Here is a 17,226-nt window from a genome sequence, read left to right on the forward strand (position 1 = left end):
CGGATGCCTGTTTTCCTAGCCCCCCAGCCTCCTGACAAAACCAGACCTCAAGAGCGACTTTCGGGAGCAGAACTCCCACCAGAGTTAGTGCCTCAGCTCTCACGCAACAGTAGCTAAAATAACCATGCTTCTCCCTGTCTCCCCACCTGCCCCCGCAGACTCCGCCCTTCCCAGCACCTGGGGTTCTTCTCTCCTCTCCCTGGTTGATTCTCCTCTGCCTACAACCATGCAGAAAGTTGCCTGGGTTTTCCATGGGGCTCTAATGCAGCCCCCTAACCAGATTCCTCCTTCCCATTTGCTACAAAATGATGGCTTTAAACCTACTGTTTTTGCTACCTTCTCTCACTCCTTCCTTAAAATCCTGCATTCCAACTCGCAGCTCCACTGTTCCACTTCAACCGAATCCCTGCCGCGTCCACTTCCTCTGCCATGACATCGCTTCTGGCCTCATTGCCACGCACAGGCATGACGATCATCCTAACCAGACAGCATAATGCATCTACCAGCAGATCCACTGTCCTAAAATGGCAGAGCTTTCCTTAATTTTTAAACCTTCCACACACAAACTACCAATATACATAACACCATGGATGAATCTTAAAACCATCACGCTCGGTGAAAGAAGCCGGATGTCAAAGGTTACAGATGATGATTCTATGTGTATTCCGGATCAGATCAGGGCTTGCCAGAGGCTCAGGACAAAGCTACACACGAGAACTTTCTGGGGTGATGCAAACTCTCTATCTTGGTGGTGGTGGTGGTGCTGGTGGTTACAGGATTATATATATATACATATTTGTCAAAACTCATCAAACTGAACACCCTGAGAGGATGAATTCTACTGTATGTAATACAGGTAATAAACCTGCATTAAAGACACACCAACTTTCACAGTTCCGCGTAACTCAGAGAGAATGGCTCTCTCCCAAACTGCGGCCACCATAGCCTCTACATCTGCACAAGAACCTACACTTCACCCTACACCATGTGTTTCCTCCACTTCAACTGCTCATCCAGCCCAAATAGCGCCCTCTTGGTGAAACCTTCCAAACACCCCTAAACAAAGGAAATGATTCCTGCCTCCACACTCACGTGACCCTGTGTTTCTATTGCAGCCCTTACAAAGCATAAGGTACAAGGAGTACTTGTTTTCACCTCTGACTTCTCCACCAGACTGTTAGCTCTGAGACAGTGAGTGTATGAGTGAGGGTGAGAGAGAGAGAGAGAAAGTTGGTAGGGAGAGGAGGACGATGGGGACAAAATGTTCAATTCACATTCCTGTTCACGTATCTACTCTGTGTCTCATCTTATTCAGAGCACGTGCTGAATGCTCTCAAATGAACACAACATGCACATTCTTATACTTGCCCTTTGCTCATGCCAATCCCATCTAATTGAAATGAACAAGAAACGAATAAGAGAGTCGCTAACAAGTGTGGCATTTTCCTAGATGTCTTGCACATATCCATTATTTCATTCAATCGTCACAAAAATCCCAAGGGATAGGCCTTCATTATCTGAAGATAATTAGTACGGAAAAAAATAAAGCAACAGAATGAATCCACTTAAACAGTAATCCAAATTTCAGAGTAAAGAGGGCATATGTGGAATTATTATTCAGGTTTTACCTTGAAAAATAAAATGAAAATAAGTCTATTTCATCTTTTGGTTTTTTAAAAAAGGACGTTTGCGTCACTGTTGTAACTATGTGCTAACTCTTAGAAGGATAAAAACAAAACACGTGTGGGAGGTCTTTTAGAATAAATTATCCAAACAAAATTGGAGAATAGCATAAGACATTCTTCTTTTTTTGATTTTTGGAACATGATCATAAAGAGGACCATTTTCCCAAATGTTAGTTATAAGAATAATGAACATTTACCAAGTATATTCTATCTGTCAAATGCATTTACGGCTATTTTAATCATAAAGTCCACACCGCAATACAATAGGTATTTACTATTTACTATCTGTACTTTATAGATAAGGAAGCTGAGACACAGTTGTTGTGTAAGCTGTCCAAGGTCACATGGCTAAGGAGCAGTGAAGCTCCAGCAGTCTGACCCCAGAGACATATACTCTTAACTACTGTCAACATTGCTTAGAGGATAGCTTTTATCAGTTTTTCAGGAGAGCTTTCTTTATCCTTTGGAAATCTCTCTCCATTCAGGTGCCCATTCTCTTCTTTCTGATTTCCTATCAGTGGAGAATTACTACCTGATCTCAGTGGAGGCAGTATGGTGGAGTGAGGAAGGACGTGCACTCCTGGGCCACACTGCTTGGTTCGGATTCCCTGCTTCTGCTTCTTTGCCTGTCACGGGAATTGTGATAGTAGGTACATCATGAGGCTGTAGTGAGCAAGAGACGAATACATATCAGGTGCTTAGAACAGTGTCTGAAAGAGTATTTTGTGAAGATTACACACACACACGCACACACACACACCCCCTTTATCAATAGGCTTGAAAGTGTTTTTAGTAAGTCTTTCAAAATCACTTTCATGGACTTTGGGGAATCCTCTTTTTCAAGACTTGAAATTTCACTTTGCAATGGATTTGTATTGTGTTTGCATTATATCATCAAATGTTTATAATATTAAAAGTCATAAAAGTCAAAGAGTTAATGCAACTGGAGAGAGCCAACACTAGATTGATTGATTGATTGATTGATTTTTATTTATTGGAGAGAGAGAGAGAGAGAGCATGAGAAGGGGGAGGGTCAGAGGGCGAAGCAGACTCCCAGCAGAGCAGGGAGCCTGATATGGGACTCGATCCTGGGACTCCAGAATCATGACCTGAGCCCAAGGCAGTCGCTTAACCGGCTGAGCCACCCAGGCGCCCCGCCAACACTAGATTTAAACATGAGTGGGGACTTGCATAAGTTGCCAATACTGAATAAATATTGCTGTGTTGTAACATTTCTTTCCCCACTGACCTTCTAAAGATGAGATTTAGAGAGCAAGAACCCCCTGTTCTATTTTTTTTTAAAGATTTTATTTATTTATTTGACAGAGAGACAGCGAGAGAGGGAATACAAGCAGGGGGAGTGGGAGAGGGAGAAACAGGCTTCCTGCTGAGCAGGGAGCCCGATGCGGGGCTCCATCCCAGGAGCCCAGGATCATGACCTGAGCTGAAGGCAGACGCCTAACGACTGAGCCACCCAGGCGCCCCCCACCCATCTATTTTTATATCCATTACATAGATGATGGATCAGCTTTAAGGTGGTTTATATGCCTGCTCATGGTTACACAGTTGATAAGTAGCAAGGCCAAAATTCTACCATTTTTCCTGCTCGTAATCTCAACGCTATACTATAAAGTGAAGGATGGAGGGGGATGGTTGGGGGGGGGGAGACTTACTTCTGTTTGGAATAGCCTCTTATTCTTTCTGTCCATCTATACTGTACCTATTCTCAAGGCCCAGATGCCTTAGGAAAACCTTCCAGAGCATCCTACAAAATAGGGACTATTTCATCTTCCCAATCATCCATTACCCACATATTATGTTGTTTTGTCCATTATCTTTTTACATAAGACTTACTGCCCTAAATTATATATGAATACATATAAATATATATTACTCCTAGGAACTGAATTTTACAGATTTCCCTTGTGTCCCCCAATATCACCTAACAAAATATCCTCTACATTGACTGCTCAATGAAATAGTTGATATTAGTGATAATTATCACCAGTTCTAATACTTAGAATATTGCCTACCACTTACTGATCCTCTTCTATGTATAGTCGTTTCACACATTTAATATCTCTTTTCACCTTCACACCATTCTATGAAGTGGGAATTGTAATCTCCAGTTCAGTCTAGAAATGTTATCCAAAAGCATGTGGCTACAATTCAGAGTCAGATTTCAGATCCCATCTGCAGACGATTTCCCGTCTTCTGCAAAGCTGATAAAGCTACTGGTTGTGAGAAGGGGGCAAAACAACCAGATATTTCATTTTGTAGATTGCTGAAGAGACTAATTTTTTGAACGTTCCTTCCTTCCACATCAGCTTAAGGTATATTTCTCAGTCCTTACTCCTCATCAATATCAAGAAAAACAAATATCTAGTCCCTTAAAATCTTAAATACTTAAACCACAGAAACAAACAAAAAAAATCAAATTAATCAGCTACTTCATCAACAATATTACATTTTTCCACTTATACTACTACTAATTTCACTTTTAAACAACGGTTATTTTTACCACCAAAAAGAACCCCAAATTAATGCTCAAAATGGCTTGTAGTTCTATCAAACTTTGTTTTCCAAGACATTTTCCCATGTGTCCTTCATCCTTACAAACATCCACATAGGAAGGCATGAGGAAGCACTGATTAAAACAGGCATAAAAATGACTGTCCCTCCCCAGATCCCAGGAAGACCTGGCAGCCCTTGAGAAGCAAAGGCCAAGAATGCCCCGAAAATAAGTGAAAACAGAAATAAAAGTGAGAACTAACAACAAAATACTTAAAATTGATCGCTTTCTAAATAAATGTCAGGGCACAATGTGCTATGAGCAGCATTTGTACTGATGGTTTCAGAGCGTCCCCCCTACCCCCCCGCAGTCCAAATTTCCACAGGAGCTAAGTGCCTCCACACTTTGCACAGAAAACAAGTTAAAATAACACCGTGAATGCCAAACGTTTAGAGGTCCATGAAAGGCCCATTGTTTTGGATTCTATTTCAGAGGTGTTCAGCAGAATTCCTGAAATTCCTTATCTTTTGGGCAAAGTGACCGAAACCAAAAATAGCCAGTGTCCCGACAGGTAGCTTCGGGCACCTGGCCAGGTTTCAGCCTGAGGACTCCAGGTTGGCAGCCAACTTCCACTTCCTGCCCTTCTCCAGGAAGAGCCCAAGCACACCAGCCCGCCACCAGAAATTATAATGTACAGACCAGGCAAATAAACTTTTTTGGCCACAGAAATGGTAAATTCTTGTGGGTAACCTAGCGACGGGTGTTTGAGCCCCCTTTTGTGAGACTTCAGTGAAGATTTTTGACCCTTGTTAGCCCTGTTCTTGAACAATCAGCCTTTACAACCTTTACTTACTCTACTTACTCAACCATGAGGCACGTGGTTTTTCCGGCTCCTTTGAAGTTCCACATTGCTATTTTCAGAATTATAGCATATAATGTATATTTTTTTAAAAGCAATTACACTGTATCCATTCTATTTTCTCAACATTTATGGGATTGCTGTGTCCAAATTCCATTTGAATCAAATGGGGTTAGTTTCAATTAATCTTTAACTAGGAATATATTATCAGGAAAAAAAAGTCATAAGAAAGAAAACAGGTCTGAGAAAAGCAAAATGTGAAAGACTATAGTATTAATGAACACACTTTTCTCAGCCTAAGGAAACTTACTCTGAGAATTTCAAGTCTGAAAACAACCACCTATAAGGAATAAGTGCTAAGTTTACCAAACAGCACCACATCTCGCGTATTTCTCTCCATCTATCCCTCACGGGCACCATATTGCCTCCCCCAACACACACTCCACTCGCCCACTCACCAGTCTGTGGAGGCAAAGGCAAACCTTCCCCGTGGCCTTCAAGCCCCTTCTGGACCTCATTCGAAATGACCTCTCCAGATCCCGTGTCCTCTACGATGAACCCTGCATCCTAACAATTTTGTGTACCACTGGCTACCTCTGAAAAACACAGCACTGCATTTGGGCACCCGCTGTATAGAACACTCTCCCGTCCCATCCTCCATGAAAACCACACGGGGCGGGCACCCCACTTCCTGCATGAGCATCAGGGGACCGGCACTGCCTTCCCACCACAGTGTTAACCGGGAGACCACTTCAAGTCCATTAGCCTTTGGAATCTCTAATGCCCCTTCTCTAAAAATAAAAATAAAAAAATAAAAAAGAACAACTTCCTCACTCTCCTCCTGCTCCAATATTACAGGAGTCAATAAATACCTTCTCCCGTTGGGCGCCTTCCTGCATGACCTCAGCTAGAAGTTCCCATTTCTAATGCCCTGAAGTTCTATCATCATGTTTACCCTACCTGTTCTTCTCATCTCTCTGATTACATTAGAAGCAACTGGAGGATAAAATTTGCACCTAATTAACTTTATGTATTGATTTACTGATGCTACACAGCAACCATTCATATTTGTTAAATGAATGGGTACATAAATACTATAAGGGGGAAAAATGAGTACAAAGAAGATGAGTTATCAGCTTTCTCACATGAAGTCAGCTGCTACTACAGAAAACCAACTCACCTTTGCACTCCCGAAACAGTATTAGGAAACGAAGACTATTTTAAAGAGAATTACAACAGAATACTTATTTTGAATTCCTGTCCGTCTGCAGCATTTGACCCAGTTGATCATTCTTCCCTGAAACACGTTCTTCACTGACCTCCAGAGCATCCATGGCTCTCTGGGGCTCTCCTTCTTTTCTAACTGCTCCTTTTTCTGATTCCTCCTATCTCCCTGATCTCTAATTACTGCAGACCGCCAGGACTAGGGCCTTGGATCTCTGGTCTTTCTATCTACTCACTCCCCAGATAATCTCAGCCCACCTCCGGGCTTTAAATACCAGCCGGATGCAGATGACTCCCAAACTCACCTCTGCCCTGGTTTCCCTTCGATCTCTTGTCAACGCTGCAGCCAGCACAATCCTGCTAGAAAGCAAATCAGATCCCAGTCCCCAGTTCGAAACTCTCCAGGGTCATGGTAAAGTCAAAGGTCTTGCAAGACCTACCAGACCCTGCCTGACCTGACCCCCTACCCCCTCACGTCCTATTGCTCTCCTTCAGTTCTCTCCAGTCACACTGGCCTCCTGCTTTGGGGATTTTGCAGTTTCTGTTGCCCCTACCACAGTGGTCTTCCCCAGATGACGCATTCCCTCATTTCTTCAGGTTTTCCTGATCAGCCACCCTTTCTGGAAGGCCTCCTTACCCATCCAACCTAAAATTTCAACTGCTCACCTCAACAGATTCACCCTCTTCGATCTTACTTTTTTAGTTTTTCTACTAAAGCACTTACCCACTCTCCAACATGCTACATCTTTTATTATTTCTTGTTTGAACGTCTGTGCTGCTTACTGGCATGTAACTTCCCGGAGCGGAGGAATGTGTTTCTGCTTTGCTCACTACTGAACACCAAAAGCCTCAGAGGGTTCCTGGTGCATAGTGCACAAGATGGACTTCTCTAAAGAAAATAGAGATGTGGTCGGCTAAAATAGAGTTTCATCTTGCTCTTGCGCCACAAAGAAAAGTCACTGTACAAACCTTTTCATGGATGCATACAATGCTCAGCTTTAATGAGAAAACTTCTTACACTTCATTGTGTGTGCAAATCTAGTTCAATATTTGTGTCCCCTTAGTATTTTCACAAGGTAGATGCAAAGCAAACTGAGGAAGTCTTCCACAATATTCTACACTAAGGTATTAGTAAACACAAAGCCATATATCTGATATTATTTGATTCAACATTTGCAGAAAACCTGAAACTAAATGGACTCCTTCAAATCGCCTTAAGCCAGTAATAACTCAAACATTCCTATATGCAATCAAGATACTTCCCCACATGGCATGTGATTTGGTCTTTTTCCAATAGCTTAGAAAAGCAACTAGTAATGAAACCTGGTAGTGAAACAGTTACAATAGCAACATAGTACTTCATGCCTCCTCCTTGACCCTCAACTTATCAACCCAAGTTACAAGCAGACCTGCCAAAGCACACAGATGGCAACACTCCTGCAGAGAACAAAGCTCCAGACTGTTTCCTCATACTGCTGGCTGGCCCCAATCAAGCAAATTAGCCAAATCAAAAAGACCCTCACCCCTATGCAAGATGAACAAATATGTGATTACATGGCACTATATATTGCTGAATGACTAATGATAATGTTCTTAAGGTTATAAAGAGTTGCAGAAAACTTTTAAGTATCAATGAGTTCACACACACACAAATTAGGAGATATTTAAAGCACTCAAAGTGTTTCTAAACAATATATAAAAATGAGCATAGTCACCAACTTCCACTTAGATTGTGTCTTACAGTTTTTTAAATACTTTGACATATACCAGGTGTTGGCAAACTACATCCCATGGGCCAAATCCAGCCCAGTGCCTATTTTGTAAATAAAGTTTTATTGGAACACAGCCACAGTCATTTGCTCACATACAGTCTGTAGATGCCTTTGGCTACAACAGCAGAGTTGACCAGTTGCAACACAGACCTTATGGTCCACAAAGCCAAAAATATTTATTATCTGGATCTTTATAGTAAAAGTGTGCCAACCCCAGAGTACCTATCTCACTTTATCCTCACACCACCCTATTCAGGAAGTCAGGCCTGTAAATCCACAGCTGGTGAGTCGTGGAGTCAGAGGGCAAACCTCAGACGCCACAATGATACTATTCGTCACCCAATGTTAAAGGAAAAAATGCTTAGAGAGATTCCTTTCCCCAGAGACACAAGCCCAGAAAAAGCTACCCATACTCTCACCTGGTGCCTTCTATGACCAACCGTGCAATTTTATCAGACACTTAACTGGATTTGAGATACAGTCTGGGTTCATGGAAGGATTTTTTTTTTTTTAAAGATTTTATTTATTTATTTGACAGAGAGATAGAGAGAACAGGTAGGCAGAGGGAGAGGGAGAGGCAGGCTCCCCGCCGAGCAGGGAGCCCGATGCAGGGCTCGATCCCGGGGACCCTGGGATCATGACCTGAGCCGAAGGCAGACGCTTAACCAACGGAGCCACCCAGGCGCCCCCATGGAAGGATTTATAGATCAACCCAGATAACCCTAAGAAGGAACCCACAAATCTGGTCCTTCGAATAGCAGTTTCCAAACTTGGCTCTGCATTTAAGTCATCCAGAAGCTTTATAAAAAATACATATTGCTGCATCAAAAGCTCAGATGGATTAATGGATGGATAGGGTTAGATTTGTGTTAAAACAAGTCAGTAAAACATGAATGGTAGAATCTGGGTGGTGAGTATGTAAGTGCTCACTTCAAGTTCCTTCAATTCTATATTTCAAGATTTTCTAAATAAAATGGTAGGGAAAAAAAATTCATTGCTTGTTCCCAACCAAGGTCAACCAAATCAGAACACCCAAAAGTGAGACAGGGAATTTTACTTTTTAAAAGCTCACAAGGAGCTTCTGATGCTACATTAGGCGTAGGAACAACTCCTCTAGAGTGCCATTCTATACCAATAGAACTGATCATCTAGCCTCGGGGGTCTCAAAGTAGGGACCCTTGGGCATCCCTAAGGTAACAACAGATTAAATTCAGAAGTAGATATGAACATCCACTTGTCTTCTATTAAGTCTGCCTTCAAAGTGAGCTTCAAAAGGGTAAAGCAATGCCACTTCCCTTTCTAAATTTCTTTTGGAAAATAAGACTTTTTTCCCCACTAAAAATGCTACGTTAACATGTAATGGGTCTGTTGTTTTTATATTATTAAACATTTTTATGTACCATTTTAAGTTTCTAAGTGGTAAATATCAATAGCTATAACCCACGTAAACAAGAGCTCTTTGGGGTCCTGATAACAAATATATGAGAACTGTTCATCCAGGCAGTAGATGGAGAAGATAAATGCTCAAGTTCCAGGATTAGAGGCTCTGATTCAATTCTCTGACAAGCCAAGTGAGTTTGATAAAGGCAATTAAACCCTGGCTTCAGCTTCTCCATCTGTAAAATGGGAATAAAGTACCTACCTCAAAAAGGAGCTGTGAAGAATAAGTGTGGATCGAGGTTGGGCAGTACCCAGTGCCTCGGGAGCATTAGATACGAGTGAGCCCTTGTGCCTGATATGACTATTCCTTAGTTAAAGCACCTGAGATGAAGCAGTATTTGAAAAAGATGAATTTTTAAAAATAACTAAATTCACACACATTGGAAGTCACCTGTACAAATTTGTTTCAAGCCCCAAAATAAAACCAGCACAGCTCTGCCAGCCTGTCTAGGAACCCTTCCTCTGCCCCCCAACACTCCTTTATGGAGATGTATCACCTTTTCGGAGGTCCTGAGGGCTGGGGAAGGTTTGGGGACACTCTGATATTTGGACTGAAAATCATCAGCCTGGCATGGTAAATCTGGTCACTGTTTTCTAACTCTGGTGAGTCAGAGAGAGAAAATGCCCTTTACTAACTGACCAAATGAATATTGATTATAAAAACTAGGCCCCGGTCATAAACGATAAATAACTTACGTCAAACCAATGTCTAAGTATTGTAATTTTTACTGCCCTATGATAACCTACAATAGTAGAGTCATAAAGCAAATTATCCCAAGCTTGTATTTTTTTTTTTTTTCTGTATAGATGTTAATCTTTCAGCAGAGCAGACCACTTTCCTCCTCAAAATCTCCAGTGATTGGCTCTTGTTAGTCTATCCATGTTAGGATGGTGTTCAAGTCACCCACTCACTGCTGGCCACATGCTAAATGCCTGTTTCCTTCCCAGAAAACCCCTTGTCTATCTTTCATTCTAGCTACACCCAACTATTCTTGATTCCCTAAAAAAAAGCCCTATGTTTTTATGCCAGTTTTTCCACGAATGCCTTTGATGGGGGTAAAGAAACATCAAACAGATTTTCCCTCTGGGACTCTGTCCATCTCCAAGACAGGACTTCAGTAGACAGTTTCAGAAATCAAGAAATTCAGGCTCAATGAGGTTATACAACTTGCCTAAGGTCACACAGCTCGTAAATGACAATAGCAATAATGGAACCCAGGTGTGACGGACTTTGAAGGCGATGCTCCTGCCAGTAACTGCACCGTTCTGGAGAAGTTCAACACTTGCATGCTTGCGCAAGAAGAGAAAGCAGGGCTCACAGACACCTTCTGAAATGGATGAAGTGGTCTTCCCCCCTCCTCGTTCCTTCACCGTGCTTTGATACACTTGATGATGACTACAAACACGTTCAGATGTGTAGAGTGAAGAGGGAGTTTGCATAATCCAGAACCAAATAACTGACTCCCCCTTTACAACTGGAAAAAAATGAGTGGTGGCCTGTTATTTTTAATATGCAAGTATGAAAATGGTAGGGGATGATGTGGGGACCGTTTGTCATTGCTCTTCTTCTAAAAATAAATCCTTTAGCTTTTTTTGTGTCAGAAGCAGATTAGCCTTTGCCACCATTGGGGTATCTGTACTGATCTCCCTGTGCCCCCTGGAGTGGGAAGAGGCCATGGCATGAAGCTACACGTCTGGAATAAAAGAACAGATGAGAGGAGAAAGAAGATGCGTGTCTTTTAACTGATAATAGCGCAATTAATAGCTCCTCCAAATCACTCCAATGAGCAATTTAAGCACCTTAGTTGGAGATTAACATTTCCTATAATTTTCTCAAATAGTTCCTTTATTTACAATGTATTAATGAGAAAAATTTTTCCAAAAATTAGATTCCTTTGTAGTTTTATTAAGAGCTCTAAACTGCATTTGATACTAAATGTAGCTATGTCTATTTATTGATTGTAAATACCACTGTAGATAATAATACATATAATAATTATTCCCCAGAAGGTTACAAAAATGTCAAGCTAAAAAGATGCTTACTCATTGAAATAAAAAATATAAAAGTAAGTAGCTACCAGAATTTGTGGCTCAGTTTCTCCTGGAATGTTTATTTTTGCTAAAACCACCACCACCACCACAACACAGTTTGCAATATTAAAAAAAAAATTATGCCACACAATCTTTTTTCAATACTGAATTATGCCAGAATAAACAAAACATGGACTAAATTCTAATAATTCAAACCATCCTCAGTAATTCACATATCGTACTAGTTTATCTTCACTCCTCCTTGGTAACCTCCCTGAAAACCGCTCCCCGTTCCTACCAGCCTGGGTGAAACCACCGAGTTCTTTGAAGGGAGCGACGTCGACAGCCTTCACGTTGGCCAATTTTAAGTCCATCCTCCAGAGCAGTCAGAGGAATCTTGTAAACATGGAATCAGATCCCACCACTCCTCTGCACAGAACGCTCCCAGGCTGTGGATAGATGGCACTCAGAGTGGGACCCATGTGGGTCATGGCCACAAGCCCCACCATGCCTACCTCTACTCCTCCCTCTGCCTCAGCCTCCCAGCCTTCCCTCTGCTCCCCGGGAAGTGAGGCTCATTCTCCTTCACCCTCTCTTTGCCAGGATCTTTGCTTGACTCATTCTTCTTCCTCACCCACATCTCTGTGTCACTCCTCAGAGCACCTTCTGTCCACCACCCCAGTCTGTTAGGCACCCTCACCCTTGGCCCCATCACCATCTACCCCCCATGCTTACTAGTATTTGCCATTGCATGGCTACCATCTATCTTCCCCGCTGGACTATGCCCAGTGCCAACAGGGATATTGTCATGTGGTTCGCCACTGTGTCCCTGGGTCCAGAAGTGACTAGGGGGTGAGGGAAGGGCTCAAGATATATTGAATAAATGCATGGTGATTTTTCTCTCTTCTCTGCATGCACAGAAAACTGGCCATGCTCACAGGAACCCAAAGTTGCTTCATACTCCTCTCTGTTGCAAATGGAAAGACTTAGCAAAGTACTTTCTACACACTTTACATCCAGGGAGTGCCAGAGCCTAACATATTTTAACAACATAAATGATGCTTAAAACTTGCTAATTTGGCTCAACTTTCAATCTTTTGCTGTTAGAAAAGGAACGAAGTTGTTTGTACCATCACAACACAGCTATTATTTTAACATAAACACTGTCTCCCACATAAAATAAAACTTAAAAGTAGACCAATGAGAAAAGAGGAAAGAAAACATGTCAAGAACCATATCTTCCTATGCCAAACTTAAACATTTGTTTTAAACAGTAATTTGAACTAACTTGGTTCCAGGTAGTTTTACACTGGCTCTTTGTGGACTCCAGAATGAAGATAAAATTCAATATTGATTTTTAAAATCAATTGTTTACATTATCATTAACTCACTACCACCATTAGCAAATAACCAATAAATTCAAACAAAACACACTGTAATAGGGTTTCTGCTGTTCTCAAAAGTCTAAACAAGAAGTCATGGTTTCATGTACCACAAAAGAAGTTCCAAAGTGTCTGCATTTATTCACTGAATAAATAACACCAGAGAGCGAGGATAAGGCAATGTGCTAGGCGCTGTGATTTGCATATTTTAGGCCCTATGCAAAATGTTCCTGTTATAGTCATTTAAAAACTATAGTAATGGTCATAATGTAACAAATATTTGGCTAGGCTAGTAACCAAGCCAATTATGTCTTTTTTAAAGTGCAACAATTTAAAGCAAAGGTGACCTTGCCTGACAATTATGGAAATTAAAATGCTCCGGGAAGTTTGGCAATTTCTTCTGAGCATGGAAAGGCTTTCAAAAAACTAAGTTGCACCATATAAGCACCTCTAAATGACATATCTACCATCTCTGTTCTGCTGTTCAAGTTTCCTGCTGTCAATAAAAACTATTTAACCATGTTATTATTCCAGGGTCATGTTATTTCTTTTTCCTCTTTGATAGTATTAGTTCTTTGAAAGTTCTTAATTCATATAAAAAGGTTTATGATTGGAACATGGATTAATCTACACTTCTATGCATTTACCAATATTAGCAAACATGCTAATGGGACAGACTGTATGGATCTCCCGTATTATCACAACCCAACAAAACCAAGTAAGCGTAATGAAAAAAATAATCATTACAGGCCCTTTTGTTTTTTTGGTCTAAGGACCAATCTAACCCAGATCGTTTGCCTGTGTTGGTAATCTGATATGAAAAAAATAATCGTTACAGGCCCTTTTGTTTTTTTGGTCTAAGGACCAATCTAACCCAGATCGTTTGCCTGTGTTGGTAATCTGATGTCCTACAACAGAATCAGTCTGTAGAAGCCAGGTTCCATGTATATCACAGAACTGCCACAAATGCAAGCAATGATGCTCTTTTTTGTTGTCCTTAAAATAACCTGGTTTTGCAGAAAATAACCAGCAGAGAAGGGCTTGCAGGACATCATTGCGGAGAGAGCCTATAGGACCAGGACAGGGCACACAGGCCTTGTTCTGTGGCAGCAAGTTAAACACATCTTTCACTGAAAGCACATTTCAGGAAATAAGCACCAACTGGGAGTGAAGTTTGTAGGGTTTGAAGCATTAACAAAAATAAGTACATTGAAAACTGCTATGTCTTTACCGTAACACAGTCCAAAAGTAATTCTGGAGTCCTTTATGTGGCCTCTGTTCGAACTCTAAGAACACACGCTACCATGCCACTCTTTTATGCCATAGCTTGTTTGAATCTGCTTCTGACACTTGAGCAGTTGTCTTCTAAATTATAAGGTTATAATTTATATTGGGGGCTAGCAGGGGGCACAAAATAAAATCCAAAGCAAGTATCCAATGCCTACATGTAGTTACCAACACTTAAATATTCTGACTCCCATAATGAAAATGCTACCCTCGTCATTTTCAAGTAGCTTTCAGTGCTGAAGAATTTTGAATAGGAAAAAGAATCTACACAAACACAAAACAAATACATCATTTCTTCTTGTCACTCTTCTTCCTTCAGACTTGGGGAAGGACAGTGTTTCCGTTTGGGTTAGCGCCTGTCCTAGCAGGTTTTACCAGATTGAAAGACATGCAGCTGTGGTAGGCCAATGCCAGTTCTGGCTGCATTATTAATCTTTCATGCGATTTCATCCCATCCTAAGAACGCGAAGTGATCTTCAACGTTAAAAAACCAACTTTATTTTTTTAAAAGATTTTATTTTTTTAAAATTTATTTGAGACAGAGAGTGAGAGAGAGAGAGAGAGAGAGAGAGAGGAAGCACGAGAGGGGTAAGGGTCAGAAGGAGAAGCAGACTCCCCACTGAGCAGGGAGCCCGATGCGGTACTCAATCCCGGGACTCCCGGATCATGACCTGAGCCGAAGGCAGATGCTTAACACTCCGGGATCATGACCTGAGCCGAAGGCAGACGCTTAACCGACTGAGCCACCCAGGCGCCCTGAAGAACCAACTTTAAACGGCCATCCCATTAGCTCTTTTATAAGGTGAAATTTAATAGGATTCGGGTTTAGCTCATTTGTCAGTTCTCTATTGACAACTAGAAAATCCACACTGACTTATCAACAAAGTAAACGATACAGGCCAGGTCTTCAAGATTTCAAGTACTTGTGCAAAAGACCACGAGCTCGCTCTAAGCCTACATGTGCATGTTGGCACAAACTGGTGTTTCTTGTCTGGAGACGATCCATCAACACCCAAGCCACCAAATCAATGATAAAAGCATACTTCGTGTGCAGAGATGTCTGAACGAAAAGTCTTTGAAAATGTCAAAGGACATGAAGCCAAGAGCGACCTCAATTCAGCACTTGTTAAGCTGAAGGAAAGGAGGGGTTTGATGAAGCCGAGGAGGGCCATGGGTTCCTCATAATCCGAGGAAGGCTCGGGTTTGCAGTTCCACAAAATGACCCACTTACTGTACCTAAAGGCCAAAGATTGCACCGTGAGCTTTCCAGAAGATTGTTTAGTCAGCAAGCAAGTCTGATCTGCATTTTTTTAAAAAGGCACCCCAAAAAGCAACAAAGCAAAGTCAAGGTAATTGTGTCACCTGCCCCAAGGCAAGTAACCAAGGTTTAGCTGAAGCTCCCGGCCCTGGAAGGCCAGCACAGAGGGTGCTGCGGGCGCTGGGAGGCTGACCCCCGCCTCCTTCCACCTGGCTCAAGGCCGGGAGGGGCCGGCCCAGGGCTGGCACCGAGGTGGGCTTCGCGGGGCCAGGCTGCGTCCCCCCACCACCCCCGGCCCACTTACTGTTGCTGGACTTGAGGTCCCGGTGCAGGATGGACACGACCGCCTCCTCGTGCAGGTAGAGCATGCCCCGCGCGATCTGCACCGCCCAGTTGACCAGCACGTGCGGGGGGATGCGGCGCGCGCGGCGCGGCCCGGGCGCGCGCGGGTCCGGGGCGGCGTTGGCTGCGGCCAGAGCGCGGTTGAGCGCTCCACCGCGGGCGAACTCCAGCACCAGGCAGAGGTGCGGCTGCTGCAGGCACACGCCGCGCAGCTCGATGATGTTGGGGTGCCGCAGCATGGCGAAGAGCCTCGCCTCCCGCCGCACGCTCTCGGCCGCCGTCGCCGCGTCCTGCTCCGGGTCCCGGCGCGCCGCCTTCACCGCCACCTCCCGGCCCTGCCAGGTGGCGCGGTACACCTGCCCGAAGCCGCCGGCGCCGATGAGCTCCTTGAGCTCCAGCCGCTCGAAGTCGACGTGCACGGGCGAGCCGGGGCGCGGCGGCGGCGGCGGCGGCGGCGGCCCGGGGCTGGCGGCCGGGCGGCACGGCGCCACGTAGTTGGCGGGGAAGATGCCGAGGCGCCGCTGCACCTGGCCGGCCCACCAGCCCTCGTCGCCCGACACGGCGGCGTCCTGGGACAGCACCTCCACCAGCTGGCCGCGCCGCAGGCTCAGCTCGTCCTCGCCGCGCGCCTCGTAGTCGTACAGCGCGGCCCACAGCCCCGCTCCCGCCGAGGCCGAGGCGGAGGCCGAGCCGCCGGAGGAGGCGGACGACGACGACGCGGAGCCGGCGGGGGCCCCCCGGGCCGGGGATACCGGCCTGTCAGCCGCGCCCTCGGCGCCCGGCAAGGCCATGGGGGGGCGGCCGGGAGGGCGACGGCGGAGCTGGGCGACGGGCTCAGCCTCCGGGGCGGCTCGGGGCGTGCATGGTCCGGCAAGGAGGGGGAGTCGGGGACGCTGGGGTTCACGGGCCCACTACCCGGAGGCCCCGGCCTCAGCCCCCGTTCCGCCTCGTCCGCTTCTGCTGCTGCAGCGGTCCCCACAGCCGCGGGCGCTGTCGCACCATGGTGGCGCGCTGGGCCTGCGGCGGGCCTGCGGCTGGCTGGGCCTAGCCACCGCCTGGGTCCGCCCCCCCGGGCCCGCCCCGCCCCGCCCCGCCCCGCCAGGACCCTCCCACCGCGCCGGCTCGCCCCGCCCTCCAGGACCCGCCCACCGCGCCGGCCGGCCCCGCCCCTCGGGGCCCGCCCAGACCCCCGGGCCCGGGGCCGCCCCGCCGCTGACGCTCCCGGGCTAGGGTGCGCCGCGCCCCTTTGGCCCGGGAGGCGGAGCCGGGCTGCACGAGGTTTTCGGGAAAAATTAAACTAAGCCAAGGGAAAGGCTTTGGGGAGTCCACGATTCTCTAAAAACCGGTGCCGCGGCTGAAGAGGACCCGGTGCGCTGGGGCGTGACGCGAGGGAGTAGGTTGCAGTTCTGGGAGAGTCACTGTGCATCCCAGAAC

The 17,226-nt window shown here is 44.9% G+C and overlaps 1 protein-coding gene across 1 annotated transcript in view; it reads right to left on the reverse strand.

Moving 5' to 3' along the window:
- Positions 1–16,834, reverse strand: part of MAP3K21 (mitogen-activated protein kinase kinase kinase 21) — a 57,846-nt gene extending 41,012 nt beyond the window's left edge. The window contains exon 1 of the mRNA XM_045877817.3: positions 15,755–16,834. Coding sequence (XP_045733773.1) covers positions 15,755–16,583 — 829 coding nt within the window. The 5' untranslated portion in view covers positions 16,584–16,834. The remainder of the gene's footprint in view (positions 1–15,754) is intronic.
- Between the last annotated feature and the right edge of the window lie 392 nt (positions 16,835–17,226).

This window comes from Mirounga angustirostris, unplaced genomic scaffold, assembly GCF_029215605.1.
Source record: "Mirounga angustirostris isolate CCGP_5_RB_7025 unplaced genomic scaffold, mMirAng1.0.hap1 SCAF_6, whole genome shotgun sequence".
NCBI classification, from domain to species: domain Eukaryota; kingdom Metazoa; phylum Chordata; class Mammalia; order Carnivora; family Phocidae; genus Mirounga; species Mirounga angustirostris.